Source organism: Triturus cristatus, chromosome 4_2 (genome assembly GCF_964204655.1).
Source record: "Triturus cristatus chromosome 4_2, aTriCri1.1, whole genome shotgun sequence".
In the NCBI taxonomy this organism is placed as follows: Eukaryota; Metazoa; Chordata; class Amphibia; order Caudata; family Salamandridae; genus Triturus; species Triturus cristatus.
The window spans coordinates 40,743,333-40,763,682 of NC_140586.1; the positions used below are offsets into that span (position 1 = coordinate 40,743,333).

The 20,350-nt window shown below is 49.7% G+C and overlaps 1 protein-coding gene across 1 annotated transcript in view; it reads left to right on the forward strand.

Moving 5' to 3' along the window:
• VAV1 (vav guanine nucleotide exchange factor 1) overlaps positions 1–20,350 on the forward strand; it is a 415,631-nt gene that overhangs the window by 312,672 nt on the left and 82,609 nt on the right. Inside the window, exons 18-19 of the mRNA XM_085600348.1 lie at positions 16,982–17,007; positions 17,521–17,563. Coding sequence (XP_085456474.1) covers positions 16,982–17,007; positions 17,521–17,563 — 69 coding nt within the window. The remainder of the gene's footprint in view (positions 1–16,981; positions 17,008–17,520; positions 17,564–20,350) is intronic.

The window sequence follows — 20,350 nt, forward strand, 5'->3', positions numbered from 1 at the left end:
AGCCTTTTGTCTAGGATGAATCCTAGGGATTTGGCATTGTCAACGATGATGGGTTTGCTGTTAAAAATGTTGTGTGTCCATTCAAGATTGTATTGGAGGTGGTGATTTCAATCAAGAGATGAGGAGGAATTCAGTTTTGGAAGGGTTGAGTTTTAAATTATGAGAAATCATACAGTCTTGTATGGAATCTAGAGTGATGGCAATGTGTGAGATCTCCTTCGGAGAGGAGACTTTAAATACAGCTTGGTGTTGTTTGCATATTGAAGATAGAAGATTCCTACCTTTCTTTGTAGGACTTCAAGTGGAATACAGATTCAATTAGGTTGGAGCAAGGACAGGTCCCTGAGGGACGCCTTGATCAATACCCATTACTGTTGAGACAATCATCACTTTTTCTCCTCTGCGACCTGCCCGTGAGGAATGAATTGAACCATTTAAGGACCACTCAATCTATGCCCATTTGATTTTTGAGAGTGTTAAGGAGCGCACAGCAGTTTTACTGTGTCGAAGGCTGCTGATAGGTTGAGAAGAATCAAGAGGCAGCAGTGGCTGAACTCTAAGACTCGAAGCGCATCATCAACCACCTGCAGTAGTGCTGTTTCAGTGCTGCAGCCCTGATTGAGCCCAGATTGGTATTCTTCTAGGAAGTTGTTACCTTGGAATACATATTTGGTGAGTTGTTTCGCTACACACCTTTCGATGATTTTTGCAAAGAAGAGTAGGTTGGAGATAGAATGAATATCGTTGACGTTATTCATATCTGCAAAGGGTTTTTAGAGGAGTAGGGTGATTTTTTTTTCAGTTTTAAGGAAGTCGGGAAATGTTCCTTGGCTGAGAGAGAGATTTACCAGATTTGTCCAGTAGGCGAGGACATGTCTATAGAGGTCTTTGGCAATGTTACCAGGGATGGGTTATACAAAGTAATAAGGTTTAGTCTTCATGATACGTTTGAGTAAATCTTCCACCCTAAGATTGTTAAACAGTTGCCAAGTGTCCTTGGATTTATTTACCATGGGAGGGGTATGATGGGCATCTTGGCATGTAAGCAATTTTACTTTGGTGTCAAAGAACTTTCCAAATTCTTCTGCTTTCATTGGCGGGTCATCAAATTTGATGTATGTGGAGGGACTGTTTGAGATTTTGATCAGATTGAAAAGTTGTGTAGTTTGGTTCTTGGTGAGGCACGGAGGGACCCAAAGTGATTTGATTTATCCCAAAAGATATGTCTTTTTTATAGTGATCTTGAGTTTCGGACACATGTGAGGTTAATGTGGAGTACAACGGTCTCCATTTCTTCTCTAATATTCTCAAGGGTTTCTTTCCTCATATACGGCCCTGTTGAACTACAGGGCTGATGGTTTAAATTTTCTTTTTGCTTTGATGTGGCGCTATGTCATCAAGCAGATCTAACTGACGATCTAGACTGTGGGGGCAGTCGAGTCATTGTCATCTGTGACAAGGCTGATGGGAGGTAGCACCTTTTATGCTATGTTACTAAGTATGCTGATGACACCAATCTTCTTGGTGTCTCAAAACCAAGTAATAGCTTGTCGGTTGTCCCATTGTCAAGAATGAGAGAGTTGGAAGCAGAAAGGAATAAGGAAATGATTGGGCAGAGTACCAGTATGGGTTTATTCCCTAAGAGCAGGTCCTCTTTGGAGATTCTTAAGTCAAGTATTCGTTTCCAGATTGAAAGAAGGTGAACTGGTTAACTACAGAGTCTTCTGTGATGACCCAGTGAAGATTAAAGTTTCCCAGGAAGGTCACTTTGCGAAGATTGGACGTTTGCAAGGTCCATGTGTTCCTCAATGAAGGCTGTTTTGTCACCTGGTCGGCGATAGATTGCATTTAATCTGGAAGGGGAACTGTGATGAATACGTAGGTCCAGAGTTAGTCCATTGTAATGTGGAAAAAGAGCCATTGAGTGTCGCCCTACGTTATAAGGAGCCTCTGAAAACGGCTGCGATGCCAACCCTGACTCTCCCTACCCAATCGTTTCTGATGATGGAGTAATTTGGAGGAAGAAGATCAAGTATGTTGTGGGAATGTCATAAATCACAGGAAGGGGGACTTGAAGCAAGATATAGGTCCAGTACCTATGATCCTAACTATGACTAATACGTATAATCAATGTGGGTACTTGTTCCTAAGTGGAAAAGGTTAGAAAAAGATGGAGAAGTAACTGGTTGGAATCTATGGTTCTGGGGGTCTCCCTTATTTGGAAGTGTTGCCCTCACACACCCATGTGGGTGTCATGCTTCCTTATCGGGCCTTTTGCTCCTTGTGGGGCCAGCGCGGCAATGCCCCACGGGCCCCGCGAGAGGGCTCTTTGTCGGAGATCTTTTCTTGTATCAGCCGTGATGGTGTATGCGGGTGTGTGGAGTATAATATGTGAGGTGGAGAGGGTGATCTAAAATTACCTCAAGGAAATTAAATTAAACTTTATTCAAAGATCCTTCGGTAAGGTTAAAAACTAAGTCAGGGTAGTGTGCACTGAGTTAAGAAGCGCCACTACTCAGTGGGTGTGATGTAGTGAACTGTCAAGGTTTCACTATTTAGGTCAACATGTTTCATGCTCTGTCGGTCCAGTACTGGATCCTTAGCGTTTCTTCTGGACCAAAAAATGTGTTCCCAAACCCTAATTTAGGGTGTGTATCTTGAGCTTTATTTTATACAATCCCTGGTTATGATGCAATAGATCCTAGGTATCTATATCATGTTCACCCCAGTAGGAATACATAAATCTACCTAGAAGAAAGGAGAAAGATGTAAAGAAAAGAACTTGAAACATACAAACAATAATCCGGAAAAAAAAGTAAGGGCATGACAGGAAGGATTGCACTTTTAAGTATCCTGTACCAGCCACGCCCCTGATAGGCAGCATGCTACATGTGAGGACTGGCACCGGTGAGGACCTGGTGGCACCTAACCTAATTACTATGGAAAGCTGGGAGTAAGACCCAAATGCTTTCGACCACATATACACAAATGGCACTTGGTATGTCATTTAGGTGGATAATACCGGTGCCAACCAAACTATGGTTGACAGGATATATTTCAAACCCAAGAAGCTTTTTCATGGTTTCAGCTACATTTGCCTAGTTGTCAGTGGGGATGACCTAAAGATGTCTTGCCACGGTTGAGGTAGAGTTCAACAACAAACTGGCCACGGATCACATAGTGGTGAGAGAGCAGCAGTATGTTCTGTGTTTAGATCAGTGACCTCATTGTACCTGGGTTAGTGCCAGGGAAATAGGCTTAAATGGCCTAGACAACATGAGCTGTGCCCATCAAGGCACAGGCTGCACATCAGCCTAGGAAGAAGGCTGTGACTACTCCAGCGGTGGAAGGCCGGTGATAGGGGAGATTAGTGTAGAGCAGACCAGGAGAGGCTTTGAGAAGACATCAGCCGTTGAGCCCATTGTCCCACTTCATATGGAGAGGAGGATGCAGCCCCAGAGGTAGGCTGTTTATTGGGGTCTGGGTAGCTACTAGAGCTGCAGCTTGGTTAACTGCTGGAGTACTGTCCTGGAAGACGTTCCTTCTGTCACAAGTGGACTGCCCTAATATAGTGGGTCCATGAAGGAAGCCAAGGACCAGACCACCGCATTAATGGTTGGTACCCATAGCTTGGCCTGGTAGGACAGACTCATGGACAATGAATCTGTGAACTTTGAGCCATGTGCCAGCAGGAGACTGGTGACTCTTTAGATGCAGATAAAATTCCTGTTGTCCCTCTCCCCCAGTGCTGCTTTAGCTGGACTCTTTTACATTGAAAAGGACCAGGACACGTTGTACCTTCTGTTTTATCGGCAGGGGATGTTCCATAATATAGAGTGATTCTGTAGAACCTCCCCAACTAGTCCAAGTAGTGGCAAGTCTAGAGGTAGTACTATGGTACATTTTGTACCTTTACCCGTGGAAGGTGTGTTGTTTGAGAGGGTGGTCATCGACACGGTTGGTCCATTTGAAACCCACTTGACCCCCACCACCATCCTGAGCTCAGAAGTACAAAAGAAGTGGCCTCTGCAAAGTGGTCCAAAAGATCTCTGGTGTCTCTTTTAGTTGAGACAAGTGGGGGCAACAGAACCAAGGAGGGTGGTCCATGTGAGCTAGCTGAAGAGTTACTTCCACAGAGTATATCTTGAACGTCTTGGCAATGGCAGAGGACGTTGAATAGAAGAGCGAGACACTCACTTTCTCACCCTCCACTCCCTCCCTGTTGCTCAACTATGAAGAGGATGGATCTGTTGAAGAGGTGAAGGTTGCCGAGATCTGACTCCTGAGAAGAAAGAAGGGTTTAAAGAAGTAAGAAGATCTGGAAAAGATTTTCTATCTCTTCTCACTGATCCCTGTGTTGACAGCCTCCTGTGTCCATGACCTAGATACAAGAACCAGTTTGCTCGTGAAGAGCAAAACTTACAGGTTGTAAAACCTGGTCCAAGTGCTCATCAAACCAGAGGCGGCCAGGGTATGGAACACTTGTGACAAGACTGATGAACATGTGATCCTGCAAGCTAGTGGATAGGCTGATCTGACCAGTGGCAGATTCCTCTGGCACGTGGTGCCTTGGAGAAGTCTGCATTTCTTATAGGAAGGCCTGTATCAGTTTACTGCTGTGCCTTTTGGGCGAAATAATGTGTTTTGTCACTTTTCATGCCTAGTTAACCACGTGTTGTCAGGGTTGGAGGATGTCTGTGTAGCCTATCTTGACAACATTCCTGTTTACAATAAATCACAGAAGAACAACCTAGAGCCCTTTGAGCAGGTGTTGGTGCAGATACAGGGGCCCAAACTGACCATCAAGGATATGAAGTGCCACGTGGGGCAATCTTCTTCAATCTATTTTGTTCGTCAGGTGGAGAATGATAGGCCTGTTTGAAGCTAAAGTGCAGCCGATATGGGAACACACAGACCCAAGTGTGAGCTGTTTGAGGTCCCACCAGCTATTTACAGTAATTTTGTGGCCACATATGGTTGCCACCTGAAGAGCCCTGACCTTCATAAAGCAGCCCCGGAAACCGATTTGAGTAGAGGAGTGTCAAAAGGCTTTCACAGACCTGAAGACAACAGTGAGTAATGCATCTGTCTTGAAGGCCCCTGACTACAGGCAGATCTTTATTCCGCAAATGGATGCTTCTGACCAGATAGTTGGGGCAGTTCTCTCCCAGCTCAAAGACCAGGAAAGGAGTATCTGGTTACCTTTATTGATCACAGGCGTAGTCCTAGAGAACAGAACTAGGCTGCCATAAAAAAAGAGTGCATTGCTATAGAGTGGGTCGCTAGGATATTCATGCCTTACTTGTTAGACACCAAGTTTGTGGTCCAGGCATATCGCAAACCTCTCTTTGGCTGTACCAGTGGTCTATCTTGTTACATGGATTGGACCTCGCAGTGAAGTGCAATGCCATGTTAGGGCAAAGGAATTTTGAATTACTTTTCTGGCTGCTTTGTCAGTCTGAGAACCAAATTTCACCAACTGAGCAATGAGTCTTGGTAGCCACCAAGTACTCAGATCTGGGAGCAGCATCTCTTTGGATGAGAACCTATCTCCGCATGATCTGTGAGTATGTATCCCTACCTTAGGTATCTCAAGGAGACAGTTGCAGGTGTTTTTGGCTCTTTGGCCACAGCACAAACACAACTGTATGCTGAGAACCCTATGTATATTCTCCCTTATTTGTGCCTGTGGTTTGGGTTTCTTTGAGCCAAAGAATCCCAGTTACACCCCTACTTCCTGCTGACATTGAAAGACAAAGGCTGGCCTGTCTGAAATTAATAAACAAAAGGAATAGAACCACCAAAACCAGTCCCAGAACTGCACGTGTAGTATCTACAAACTATGGAACCAGAATAAGCGTCAGCCTAAGACCCCAAGTCAGTGTTCTGGGAAATCTCACTGACTGGTACCCAGACATCACCCCTGAAAGGTGTTTGTGAAACATCTATGCTTCAGGGCTGGTGTCTCTGACAGTCAACTTCCCAGCCAGCTGACTGGATATCACCATTAGTCCAAGGATTCCTGATAGAAGCGCTGAGGAGCTGCCCTGGGAGGTTTTGCCTACCTGTGCGCCTGAGAGAGAGAGGCGCTGAAGGTGTTTCTGCACAAGGGTACTGCCTAAAAGAGAGCTAAGTCCAGCTGCGTGGAAGAAGAGGAGCTGACCTTAGGAAGGACTGGCCAAGTTGAAAGCACTATGGAGCCCAGCGGGATCTCAGTGCAGCAAAGATCTGTGGTAAACCCGGCACCCCTGCTTGAAGAGTGAATGTCCCTTTGTAACTCCAACTGGGCCTCAAAGTCATCTCTGCCCTCATCTCATCTCCTCCTCATCAGGCCTGGGAGAGTTCAGTGGTGTTGCTGGTCCAAACAGATGGGGCTTATACTCTGTGTGGGGAGCCTTGCTGCTTAGTGGCAAACCCTAATGCTATGAGTCCGTTGTAGACCACAGACCCCAAATCATGGAAGGCTGGTAAGACTACAACTGTAACTGCCCACCTCACCTGCTTGCTGAGCTGCTCCTCTTTTCGAGTGACATCTGGATGGGCTTTCATCTCTCTTGGGTGGAGGAATTTTGTATGAGCCTTTGACTGCTGCTCTTGGAACTACAACTGCTCTCAGCCTGATGGTGACTGCCCTTGGAGATCGCAGAGGCCCCTAAAAGAAGGCAGGCTGGATGGTCAAAGAAGTTAAGTCTGGAGCAGTGGCATGCCACCTTCGATATGAGTTTTTCACACAGCCATCAAATTAAATGGTCTTGTGTTGGCTTATAACACCTTGAAACTTGTGGTTTGTACATACTAAAATGCTGTTTCACCTCCCAGGCAGTGATTAAGGCATAACTGTCATAGGAGGACGCAAGGACAGACCGTAACCTCTGTGGTATTCTACCAAAATATCCTGTAAACATATCTGGGTTCACATATATTGTGTTAAAATTATTGTGATGTCAAAATTATTGTGGGACAGAAGATAGAAGGTAAGAATTATGTCAATTATGTAAGATATATATTTTTAAATATATTTGCATATAATATTTCATTAATTTAATATAGTTGTATAAATTATTGCTTTTCAATTAGTTGGGTAAATATTAGCTCATTTAGTATCATAGGTTATTAGTATAGTTGTAATATTTGTGCTTAATTTGTTTTAGTGTGATTTGTTTATTTTTTTTATTCAATTCGAAAATGTTAATTTAGTAGCGGGTTGTTGGGTTTGTAGGAGATTAAGGTGGGAAGTCTTTTTTTAAATGTAAATTATTGTTTTTCATTTAAAAATAATTTTTATGTAATTTAATTTTTTTCATTGATTCTGTAAATTAATTCAATGATTAATCGGTATTCAGTTTCTTTATTCTTGTTTGGATTAGAATGGGAATAGTAAATAGTACCGCTTCATAGTCCAACACTTTCCCTACTTTTGCTTATGTTGGTGTTGGAATAGTAAACCTAACCTTTCAAAGTCCAACACTGTCCCTACTGTTGTTCAGATTAGAATGCTTATAGTAAATCCGACCCTTTCAAAGTCCAACACTTTAGCTACTGTTGCTTAAAGCGGAGTTGGAATAGTAAATCTGACCCCTCCAAAGACCAAAACGGTCCTTCCTTTTGTTTGTTGTAGTGGGAATAGTAAATCTAACTCCTTCAAACTCCAACACTTTCCCTACACTTGTTTAGATTGTAATGAGAATAGTAAATCTGATCCCTCCACAGTCCAACACTTTGCCTACTCTTGCTTATGTTGGGATGGGAATATTAAATCTGACACCTCCACTGGACAAGATTTTCCCACTGTTGTGTAGATTATAATTGGAATAGTAAATCAAATCCCTCTAAAACCCAACATTTTCCTACTGTTGCTTATGTTGGAGTCGGAATAGTAAAAATGACTCCTCCATAGTCCAGCACTTTCCCTACTCTAGCTCGGTTTAAAGTGGGATTAGTACATCTAACCTCTCCAATGTGTAACACTTTCCCTACTTTTGCTTGCGTTGGACTTCGAGCAGTAAATCCGATACCTCGAAAGCCCTACTTTTGCTTATGTTGGAGAGGAAATAATAAATGTTACCCCTTCAATGTGCAGCACTCTCCCTACTGTTGCTCAGATTAGAGTAGGAATAGTAAATCTGACCACTCCAAAGTCTAACACTTTTCCTACTTTTGCTTATGTTGTAATGGAAATAGTAAATCTGAACTTTTCAAAGTTCAACACTTTCCCTACAGTTGCTCAAGTTCTAGTTGGAGTAGTAAATTTTACCTCAGTCTAATTTTGTTTAGATGAGTTAATATGTATTTTTTTTTGTTTTACTTCAATATAATATTTTGTTTTTATTCATTTTTGTTAATTTATTTTTTAGATTACATATTTTTATTTTGGTATACAGTTTGATATTATTATTTAAATCTGTTTTTATTAGTTTAAACGAGAACATTCTTTGGCATTTGACATGACAGGCAAGCAGATATTCATAGGCATGTGCAGGGGATCTCCCCGTATCAGGGTCAATAACTACAATCCCGATATGTATTCAAGTCAAATTATGATCGCTGCCCACTTCGGAGCCAGCTGCAGTCTCATGGGCAGTTCCAGGGATTCACATCAGAAGCGACCGTAGTAACTGTGAATCAGCCAGGCTCCTTGCCTGCACACGGATGCCACCCACCCCTTTCAGGGATTGTGAACAGGCAAATTACCCTCAATTCCCAAAGGTTATCCATAACATCAAACGCTAACAATGGCAGCATGAACTATACATACATATGTGTTACCCCCCCGTCTGTCAGGAACTCCCCACCACTCCATCCCCCCCGGGGAGCGTTTGTGTGTGCGTGCTTGCGCCTCAACCGTGAGCATCGCTATGCAAGTGCGGGTGCCGCGGCGCTGGGGGAGAGCAGGTAGAGGCCTATCATCCCGACAGCGGAGCAGCCCCCGGCCCGCCCTCACCCCCGCCAACCCCGGCGGCCTCCTCCTGTGACCCCGCGCAACCCTCCGCGCTCAAGCGTCTGAGCTCCCCCAGCAACTGCCTCCAGCGGTCCGCCATGGGTTCCCTCCGTAGGCCCAGTGTTTCCTCCCTCTGGATAGCGGTCCCCTCGGCCCCGGCCCATGCCTGAAGTGAGGCGCTCCAAGCCTGCGCGCGCGGCGGTTCATGCGCTTTCCACCGCTTCGTGATGAGGCGCGCCGCCACTACCAGCCCTAGATCCATGAATCGGGACGTCACCTTATCTTTTCGTGATCGTTTAAAGTGGTGCAATATATGTTCGGGCCAGTCGAATGGGATAGTACGACCCACACTCCCCAGCAACAGCCCACTGACCGTCCTCCAATAGGTGCCCAACCTCGGGCAGCTCCACAACATGTGCAAAAAGCCCGCCCCCGGCTCTCTGCATCTAGGGCACACCGCATCAGTACGGTGGAAGTATCTGTTAATTAACTCTGGCGTGAGGTAAGCTCTATGCACGATAAATAACTGAATTTGTCGGAACCGCATGTTCCGGGGTATACGCACCGGGCCCTTGAGTATCCTTTCCAACTCCTTGTCCGCCATCGGTCTCCCCAGGTCCAGGACCCATTTTGCACGAAGGCGGTCCAAACTGACGGACGACAGCTCCCTCAGCGAAGCCGCAAACCAGCGGATCAGGTGCCCTCCCCTCCCCATGACATGTAAGTATTGCATGGTCAAGTGCTGGGTGGGTTCCGTGGCCATATCCCCCCATTTTGCCGTCATGCTCGCTATCAGCGAGCGATGTGTCAGAAACCCACCGGGCGGGAGCCCGTCTTCCGATACCAGGGTCTCGTATGTTATGAGCTCGCCTTCCCGGTACAGATCCCCCAGCGTGCGTACATCAGCTCCCCACCAATCCGCCAGCATGGGGGCCGTGAGCACTCCTCCCCCACCAGGTGAGCCTTCCAACGGTATAGCCGGCGCATACGGGACAATAGCGCGAGTGAGGAACAAGGCCCTCCGGAAACACCTATGCGCCACGTCCAGAAGGAGTGGTAGCGGGCGCGCGACCTTGTGGAGAGGATGGAAAGACCTGGTAAGCTGCTCCAGGGAGTAAGGCGCCAGCTCCGTGGCCGTGTCGTCCCTGCCTCTGTCAGCCAGCCAGCAGGCCACCCATTGTAGCTGAGCAGCCAGGTAGTAGTGCTCAAAGCAAGGAGCGGCTAAACCACCCCTGTCTGTCGGCAGAAGCAGCTTCGCAAGCGCCAGCCTGTGCCTGGCAGCGCCCCAGATGAGTTCCCGCAGCAGCTGATTGAGCGTACCAAAAAATGCGGGGGGAATATACATCGGCAAGTTAGCAAAGTAATATAGTAGGCGGGGGAGCATGACCATTTTAGCTAGCTCCACCCTGCCCGTAATCGTCAGTGGGAGTGCGCACCTGCTGCCTGAGCGCCGCGACCGCCCTCCCCAAGTTCCCGTCGAAAAGGTCAGCCGGGCATCGGTAAATTTGTATCCCCAAGTAGCGGAAGGTGTCATCCTTCCATTGGACCATCGTGCCGTCCAGACAGTATCTCGGATCGTCAATCCCGGCGCTAAAGGCGTTCAGGCAGGATTTGGCTGCGTTCACACGAAGCCCCGAAGTAGCGGCGAACGTTCGCAGCAGCTGTGGCAGCCCCTCTGGAACACGCCCCACATCCCGAACATAGACCAACAGGTCATCCGCGTAGAGCGACACGTGGTGGGCGGCGTCCCCCAGCGGTATACCATCCCCCAGAGTCGCCCGCATAGCTGCAGCCAAAGGCTCAATTGCCAGGGCAAACAGGAGCGGGGACAGTGGGCACCCCTGACGGGTTCCGCGGCACACCGGTATCGCCTCCGAGACGTATGGGCCCAGCCGGACACGAACCGTGGGGCGCCTGTATAGCAGGTCGACCATCTTGAGGAAGCCCCCGTCCAGCCCATATCGCAGCAACACCTCAGCCAGGTAACCCCACTCCAGGCAGTCGAATGCCTTCTCCAAATCTAGTATGAGGCACCCCGCTCTGGGCCACCTATGCACTGCCTCAGTGGCCACCCTGAAATATCTCCTAATGTTCAGCGATGTTGAACGTGCCGGGACAAAGCCATTCTGGTCGGTGTGCACCAGATGAGGAACTACCGGGGCCAGCCTTTCCGCCAGCACTTTTGCAAGGATTTTGTAATCCACGTTAAGCATCGCCAAGGGACGGTAGGAGCCCAGCGCTGTGGGATCTCTGTCAGGCTTGGGCAGAGAGACCAGGAACGCCTCCCGCAGAGAAGGGGGGAGCGACCCCTCCTCCAGCGCTTTGTTGTAGAGCTCTCGCAATAGCGGCGCCAGGGACTCACGGTATGCTTTGTAGTACTCCGCGGGCAGGCAGGCCGGCCCCGGTGTCCTCCCGGATGCTATGGACTGTATCGCCTCCCCGATTTCCTCCAGGGAGAGAGGCCCGGCGAGCTCCTCATTATGTGCCGCCGTGACCGCAGGGAGCTGGACTGAGGCCAGGAAGTCCCCAAGAAGATGCGGGGGGCCAGTTCCCTTTGATTTGTACAGTTGCTTATAGTGATCAACAAAGGCCTGATGTATTTCACGTTGTGTATAGACTAGCGCTCCATTCTCCCTGCGAATCGCTCCTATGGGGGCGCGTCGGTCCTCCTGCCGTATTAGCCAGGCCAGGAGGCGGCCCGCCCTGTCCGCTCTGGCGTGCGTCCTGGCCGTGTGTGCGGCGTAATTGTGGCACCGGAGCCTCTCCAGGAGGTCCGCGTGCTTTCCCCGGAGGTCCTCCAGGGTGTGCGAGTGCCGACCCCCTCCCTCTCCCTCCCTCTCGTATCGCTGGAGTTCATTCTCCAGGCTCGTCAGGGAGTCTGAAAGGCCTCTGCGAATGTTCCAGGTGGCCCCCAGGCAGTGGCCTCGGATGGTCGCCTTATGGGCCTCCCACTCCACCAGTGCACCACTCGCCGTCCCTTCGTTTGCTTCAAAGTACGCCAGAATGGCCGTACCGAGGGAGGATCGAAACTCCGGGTCCTCAAGCGCGCTCGGCTGAAGCCGCCAGGTGGGCACCGGCGGCCGTTCCACCACCCAGCTAAGCTGGAACCACAAAGGGTTATGATCGGAGTGCGTTCGGCCCAGATATTCAGATCTCACTATAAGCGGGAGCAGTGACTGGGAGCCCACCAACCTATCCAGCCGGACGTGCAGGTCGTGCACTGCCGAGTAGTAAGAATAGATCCTGTCCCGCGGGTGGAGGGTGCGCCACAGGTCCTGCAACGCCCAGTGTGCGAGCCAGTCCCCCAGCGCCCGAGCGTTGGACTCCACCATCGCAGCACGCAGGGGAGGGAAGGATCGGTCTAGCTGGACATCCAGTACCATGTTAAAGTCCCCCCCCAGCAGCCAGGGGAGCCCCGCATAAGGGTGCAGAAGCCGCGTCAGGCGCCCTAGGAAGGACGGCTGGTCAACATTAGGCGCGTATATCGAACCCAATAACATCACTTGCCCGTTCAACTTTCCCCACACCAGCGTGTACCTGCCCTCGTCGTCCACTACCACCTCCTCGCACCTGAAAGGAACTCCCGCTCGCACCCATATCAAGGTGCCTCGCGCATGCGCCGAGTAAGTGGTGCCATATGTGTGTCCTCTCCATCGTCTGGAGAGCCTGCCCAGCTCTAGCTGCGACATATGTGTCTCCTGCAGGAGGGCGATCCCAACCGAGTGGCGTTGTAAGTAGGAGAAAATGGAGTAGCGCTTTGACGATGTATGCATGCCCCGTATATTCCAGGTCACTATATTAGTGTGTGCCATCGTAGAGTCGGTGAAGCCAGCCAGGCTGGAAGTAGAGTGCTCGCACCCGGGGGGGGGGGGGGGGGGCTTCGGTGTGACCCAGGGTAACATATGAATGCGCTGCCGTGTGAACAGTGTAACTTCTGAGAACAGTGTAACGAAAGGGGCGTATTCCCAACGGGGCATCCGTCCAAACTTTAAAGAAGATAATTAGCAATGCAGTGTGTCAGTGTAGTGCCTGATGGGGTACGCGCGGAAGTATCGACAAGGTGGCACAGTTCCCCCTCCCCAGTCTCCTCTAGATGAAGGGAATGCAGCATCTCATCTGGCATGTAACCACCGCGCTGTCCGAGCGCGGAGGCGCAACAGCAGGGGCCCCCCGCTAGAACCTCCGGTGGCGCGCGCCACAAGCAAGCCGCCCTTGCGCAGCCGAGTGCCTCCAGCGCTAGTCCTATGCTTTACACGGGATCCCCCAGGGCCCCACCCCCCTCCCCCCGGTACGCAGCTGTAGGGCAAGAGTGTGGGCATGTCTACCCCATGTGATTCTCTCCCCAGTGTAGTGCGGTATCATCCCATCACACAAGCAAGTCAGCAGTCTGTGGGGTCACCACTGGTAAAGCCAGTTCCTCGGAGATCGCCGTGGACGGGGACGAGGCCCCACTGGTCCCCGGGGCACTATGCGCTCTGATCTCCATGCAGTCGCCGCTGTGTGGCGTTCCCATCGTCGCCACCGCGTCGAGGACCTCCTGCCGCTCCATTCGGATCCTCTCAGGGCTAGGCGCCACCAGTCCCGTCCGTGTCGGCTGACGAGCTCCCCTCCGCTTGCGCTTCCTGGGTCCTCTCTCTGGGCGGCCGTCAGGTTCTGTGCCCGCGGGTCTCGTCCCCGTCCACTGCCCCGTCTCCTCCAGCCAGTCCCAGACGTCCGCCGGGGAGTCAAAGAAGCGGGTCCCTTCCTTTGCCACCACTCGCAGACGGGCAGGGAACAGCAGAGAGTAGGGCAACTCCAATTCCCGAAGTTGCCTCTTCACCGCCAAATAGTTGCTTCTGCGCCGCTGCACAGTCGCGGTGTAGTCCGGGAAGAACATTACACGACTACTGCCAACTGTCGGGTCCCCAGATTTGCGCGTTTCACTCAAGACCGCATCCCTGTCGCGGTAGTTCAGGAGCCTGAAGAGGAACGGACGGGGCCGGGCACCGGGTCTGGGCTGTTGCGCCGGCACCCTGTGCGCTCTTTCCACCACAAAGTGTTGGGACAGCACCCCCTGCGGCAAGAGATCCCGCAGCCAGCGCTCCATGTACTGCTCTTGGTTCCTGCCTTCCACGCCCTCTGGAAGTCCCACGACGCGTATATTATTGCGACGGGAGCACCCTTCTGCATCGTCAGCCCGGTCTTCAAGCGCATTGACCCTATCCAGCACATCCTGCAGCGCTGCGCTGTGACTCTGGGTAACGGGCTGGAGCTCCCGGAGCGTCTGGCCCTGTACCGCAACCTTCTCGGCTAACTTACGGTGGTCCGCATGTAGGAGCGTAAAGTCGGAGGTAACCTTGTCGATCCTGGTTTCTAAGGACTCTCTCGTCTGTTCCAGGCTGGCACTGAGTCTCTCCACCGCCGCGAGCATGACATCCATTTTGGCCGACAGGGCCGCCGAGTGCGGCTCCGCGTCTCCCCCTGGGCGGCCCTGCGCTGTGTCCAAGCTCCCCACGCGTGACTGACCCTGCTGCGTTTTGTAGCGGAGCCAGCCCATCGCGTACTGCTGAGCAGTCGGCATCCACAGGCTGTCCCCTGATGATGTGTGTGCAGCCAGGTGGCGGTGCCCCTGCTCCTTCACGGCGCGCCTCTCCGCACGGCAACCAGGGGCTCCGTCTCAGTCCCGGAGCGTTAGTGGCCAACCCCAGGCAGGTGGGCGGCGAGGCGGACGGAAGGTCCCCAGGGGGGAGGCGGTGGTCCACTCAGGGGTGGTGTCCCCGGGTCAACAGGGCTTCCGGACCAGCGTGTCGCGCGTCTCTCCCCCGGTCAACACACCACTGCCCTCGTCTTCTTGATGTGCCAGCCGGTGGGATCCCCCGCAGCTCCCCACAGCGGCTCCGACCGCGACCAGTCACCCCCGGTACGCCAGATCGGCGCCCGCCGGGAACGCACGTGGCTCCTCTCGGCCGCGCCGGCAGTGTTCAGGCCAGTGTCACCCCAGCATCGCCGAGTACACCCGACAGGTGCCCGCCAGCCATTCGCTGGGCCCACGGAACTTCACCACTCCAACACTCAGCGTGCCTCAGCCAGTCACTCCGAGGGTCTCCTACCTCCCAATCGCCGGGTCTCCGCCACTGACCACAACGGTAGACTCCCCACTCTCAAGGGCCACCGCCGTCGCCCCCAAGATGGCGTCTCTCGCGAAATGGTGCCCGCCACCGCCTGCACCAGTCCACCGGCTCCCAGCGGCGAACGTCCCGCAGCGGGGCCCCCGGGCCCGTCAGCCTGCCCAGTCGCACCTTCTCTCAGTCTCTGTGTGCCCCAGGCGGTCCCTCCTCTCTCAATGCACGCCGGCCTCGGGTGCGGGTGTGATTACAGTTCTCCCAGGCCTCCGCTCACCTCGCAGCTGCAGCGCAGGCCGATCCGTAGGCTCCACGGGCTTCGGCAGCGCACCATTCACCCTGGGACCTCAGCGCTCGTCACTTCAGTGGGGCCCCCAGCTCTCCGTCCGCTACGTCCCCAGCAAGCGACTCACCGACGGCGCTGGTCCCCTTGACTCCGGGCGACGAGCCTCTCCACATACAGGCTGCACAGGCCTGTGAGCCACGGTGCTCCTCCGGGACGCGGCTCCGCCCCTCACCGCTACCAGTCTCTACACAGGCCGCGACAGGCCATCACGACGCGGCCCAGGGCGCCGCCGCTCCTCAGCATTCCAGCGCAGCAGGCCCTCCGCCGCACTGCCGCCTCCGGCCGGGAGCCCCTCGGCAGCCCCCGCAGCAACCACACGGAGGCTCACTGGCCTCCTGGCTCTCCGTTCTCCGCGCACCCGGCTCGTCCTCGAACCGGCCTCCGGCGTTGCAGCAGTCTCCAGCGGTTAGCTCCGCCGCGCGGGCAGCCGCGCGCGCCCTCTTCTCGCCGGCCCCGCCCGGGAGCAGCTCCCCACGGCTCTCGGATCTCAGGGATCGTCCCCGCCGTCGCCCCACACCCGATCAGCGCCCCACAGGCTAGGGCTGCCCCCTCCCCAGGAGAACTGGCAGGAGTTATCGGGGGTAACGGTCGGAGCCTCAAGCACTGGCGTCTGCCATGTTAGCCGGTTGGCCACGCCCCCCCATACAGTTTGATATTATAATTCATTTTTATTATTTGTTGATTATTCTTAAATAATTATTTTAGTGTATATTTTTATTTTGTTTGTAAGTTATATATTTTTATATAGCAAGCATAAGTTTAATATAATATTATTTTTTAAGTTGATATATGTTTTAAAGCTAATATAGTGTATAATAGTTAACATTTTATATACTTATTTATTTTGATGAAAATGTGGTCTTGTGTATTTTCATTGTTGATATTTCTGACTTCATATATAAAGTATATAAAGTTGATATGTGTTTGCAATATTTATTGTAGATATTTTGTCCACAATATTCCATCAGACAACTATGTGTGCCATAGACAGCAGGTGAATCACTGTAAACATTGTGAAGCATTACCTGTCCGTTTCCCATTGTTTCCTAAATAGTAGCGCATTTATTTCTGTAGTTTTGCATCTAGAGTAGAATGAGATACATTTTCCTATTCTAGATATAGCTCTAGCGGGACATTGATTTTTTTAAGAGTTACTCAGTGAGATAAACAGTTCTGACTCTGTAACATCACACCACTTCCCTGAATAAGCCATTGCACTACTCACATAGCGACAATTGATAGTCATGTGCAAAAGGTGTGAACTTGGTGCACATTTTTGGTCCTATAGTGGGTCAACCAGCATCAGAGGTAAACTGACCACGATTTGGAGCCATTAGTCCCTGTGGCTATCTAATGAAGGTATATATTTTGGTGTTGGGTTTGGGCCTCTGTCTTCTGCTGAGGTAAGTATATAGTTATTGGGGTAGTGGTTTCTGTCTCTTGCTGAAGTTAGTACTCCTGAAGAGATCAGTACTTTGGTTTGTTGTATGATCTTCTGCTGCAGTTAGTATTGTTTTTTATGGTGTAGGTCTCGACAGTGATGCAATGAATAGTACTATGCTCCAGTGTAACATGCTGCGTCTTTCCATTTCACAGATTCTGGCTCCTCAACGATCAAGAAGGTACGGGCCTCTCCTTCGAGTCCTCTACAGCGTCTGCTCCACCATTGGCTTACTGAGTGTTCCCCAGAATATGTGGATCTGGGCAGAGAAGGACTAGCTTAGAGAATGGAGATGTTGAAATTATGTGGAGGGGAAGGGGAAGTGGATAAGTTTGAAGATAGTGAAATTTGGAGAGATGGTGCTGGGGGCTTGAAGTTTGTGACAGAATTAGGTGGAAAGGAACAGGTGTGAACAGAAAGGTATGTGAGTAAGGGGTGTACCTCAAGGGTGGTGTAGACGTTGGTGAGAGGCAGAATGCAGTAGTCATGGAGAAGGGAATGTTGTGTATAGGGTAGAGCGTGGTGTAGAAGTAGACCTACACATGAACCATAGATTAAGTGTGTGTTGTTGAGTTGTTCGCTAGGGATTGGTACAGCTTGGGGTCGTAAAGAGGGCATTGTTGAGAACTCCTCCTCTCATAGTTTTATTGAATACAAATGAATACCCAAATAACAAATCATTTTGTCTTGACAGAAAAAAACAAGCAGCCTTGGCAACCAGTGTAGGAATCAGTCAGGTGAGGCTGGGAACACACCTGTGTGACCTTTTTACGTTCACATTTTATATGTTAATAATTTAAGCCTAAAACATTTCTGTGCAAAAGTAGAATAGCAGAGGGCTAAAAATGTATTAGATGGTAACTGTGTTGTTTTAGCCACTTCCTGGAAGAGAATGATGACAGTGGATGGAACAGGGGGTTAACAAATTATTGTCAAGAATACATTAAAATATATTTCATCACAAAAGCTGTACTAACAAAAAGTCTTGCAAAATTGATCAATACATCACTGATAAAACTTAGGTCAATATGCCTTAGTAAAATATCAAGGATGCTATTAAGCACATCCTATATGAAAATATCCTTAATCTTTAGTCGTTGTCTAAAATACAGAAAACATGCATTCAAGTGTCCATAAAGTGCGGAAAGTTATCCCAGTTTATAAGGAAGGTACCTAGCATTGAAATTGTTATTCTGATATGTCAGCATTCAGTTCTTCATTAGTAATGCTCTTTATAGATGCATCAGATTTTTGTACTCCATCTAGCTTTGTGTTGTCACGGACATCTATGCTAGTGCTGTCAAGTATACATTCATAGACAAATACTCATACCCTTCTCTTCAATTTTATTCAACCATTGGCTCTGTAGGTGTGTCAGGAGATGGGGGTTTGCTTTGTCAGACATTGGTAGCGGGTACGTTTTGGTGAATCCTTTGAAATCTCCTAACAGGAATTATTATAATGAACTTTTCATAGTTTGAATAATGAATTTAGAAACTCTAAATGTTACAGTTTTGCCTCCACTTTGCTACAGTATAAAACAATTGAGTGTTTGCCTTTATCCACAAGTACACTCTCCTAACCGCAGGGGCAAAGAGATTTTACCTATAAACACTTTGAGCAGAGTGCTTGTAAATAAACCATGGATCAAACGATCCATTTGATTGTGACAGTTATCGATTCTAAACAGGCCACTAAATGGCCAGCAAACTCTGCTCGCTATCCAACTTGTTACATATTCATGTTACTCTCACAATCTCTCCCTTTTTAGGACGAGCCCAGCGCTGCTTAGGAAATGACCTCTTGGAATTGGTCTGTACCTTTTCGAAAACTCGTGCATGTACTGCATTGTTTCCAATGAGCACTCGTGCATGTACGGCATCCACCTTGCGGGAGCGAGCAGTGGCGCCATCTGTTTCCAATTATCGTGCCTGCGCTTGTTTACATTTGCATGTCTTGCAGTTGTGTTAATTGGAAACAGATGGCGGTCGCGTTCACTTTTGCGGCCGGGCGTTTCTTTTAACTGTGATGCTTAGTCTTAGAATTTGGTCCTAATGAGAAAACTGCTCTCACGGTATTTTAGGTGCGGTCAGTGTAAAGGTTGCTGTGAAACAGCCTTAAATAAAAGTATTTGTTGAAACTGATGACTTTCCTCTTGAAAATGGTTAAAGTTTACAGGGATTTCCACTTGTTGTTCATATGTGGCCCTCTATTTATATAAAAGTCATTCAAAAGCTTTCACCACAAGACGAAGTGTCGGCTTCCCGCGAGCGCCGCCTCTAACAAGTCGGCTACCTGACAGAAATGCGCCCCCTCTCCTCCCGGCAATCACTGATCCTGCCCCCATTGGACTCAGGATCACAGCTCCACACTTTTTTCATGCACTTCGATCGCTGCTCTCTATCAACCCAAAGTGCATTAAACATCCAATAAAAAAGAGCAGACTCCTACTGATCCACACGGAACTGCTTTGGGGTCTCCACACAACCTCGTGTCTGTTTCTTCTGCCGCTTCCGCCAGTCCCTGTTTCTTCCTTCCCTCCCCCCCAGGATGCTGTGGCTGTGCTGTTTTATTTGTGCACTTCCATTTCATCAGTGGTACATGGGGATAAGTTCACTCGCGGACATGGTAGGATCAACCAGAGCATTCATCACAGCGCAAACAAGGAAACATTTTGGAATAAAAATAAACACCAGTGTTGAGATTGTAGCATCGAGCCCCATTCTGGTCACACCTCCTCTAGTGGCCTGCTACTAAATGTGCTTAATTGTACTTTATTTATTTTTTACGTTTCCTAACCTCTCGCAATTAACTTCCGATGAATGTCCCACTTTGAAACAATGCGAGCATGTGACTGACAAGTTTTGTGTTCGGTTCCATGGCAGTGATTCCCTGTCACTTCGATGGCTGCTTAGCTGCTCCCCAGTGTGCAGTGCGTGCCACTGGTAACACGAGCTGAGGCTGGAGCCAGCAGATAACTGGTGCAGCTGAGCGGGACCAATCATTCTGCAATAATGTGGATACTACAGTTGGTGAGTGAGTTCACCTACCTCCTTAATGAGCCACCTTCACCTCCGAACCATCAGCTGCCCTGCATCTCTCAACTGTGCTCGAGCCTCGGCGTGCATCGGAGCTGTTTCTCTCATACTCGTAGGTCCCCGGCAGGCAAGACATTACATGTACATGCCAAACATATTGCTTCTTTCCAACCAGAGACATCCATTTTTAACTGACAAGAGTCCATGCTATATGCAACACTTTCAGACAGCGCTGGCCTTTTAACAATACATTGCATTCTGGGACTTGTGGTATTGCTTTTAATATTGTTGCATATGGTATAAAAATCATAATTTGTTAAATGTTGGTTGGTTGAGCCATAGCTCATTGAAGATGTGGTGTGTGACATGGATCGACTTAACCATTATGGTACCATGCCTTGAAATCGGTATGAATGTGTAGCAAAATGGTTAACCAGCTAGGTGCAGTACTTCTCGAGCGGTTTGGCTCATGAGTTCCCTTCTTGT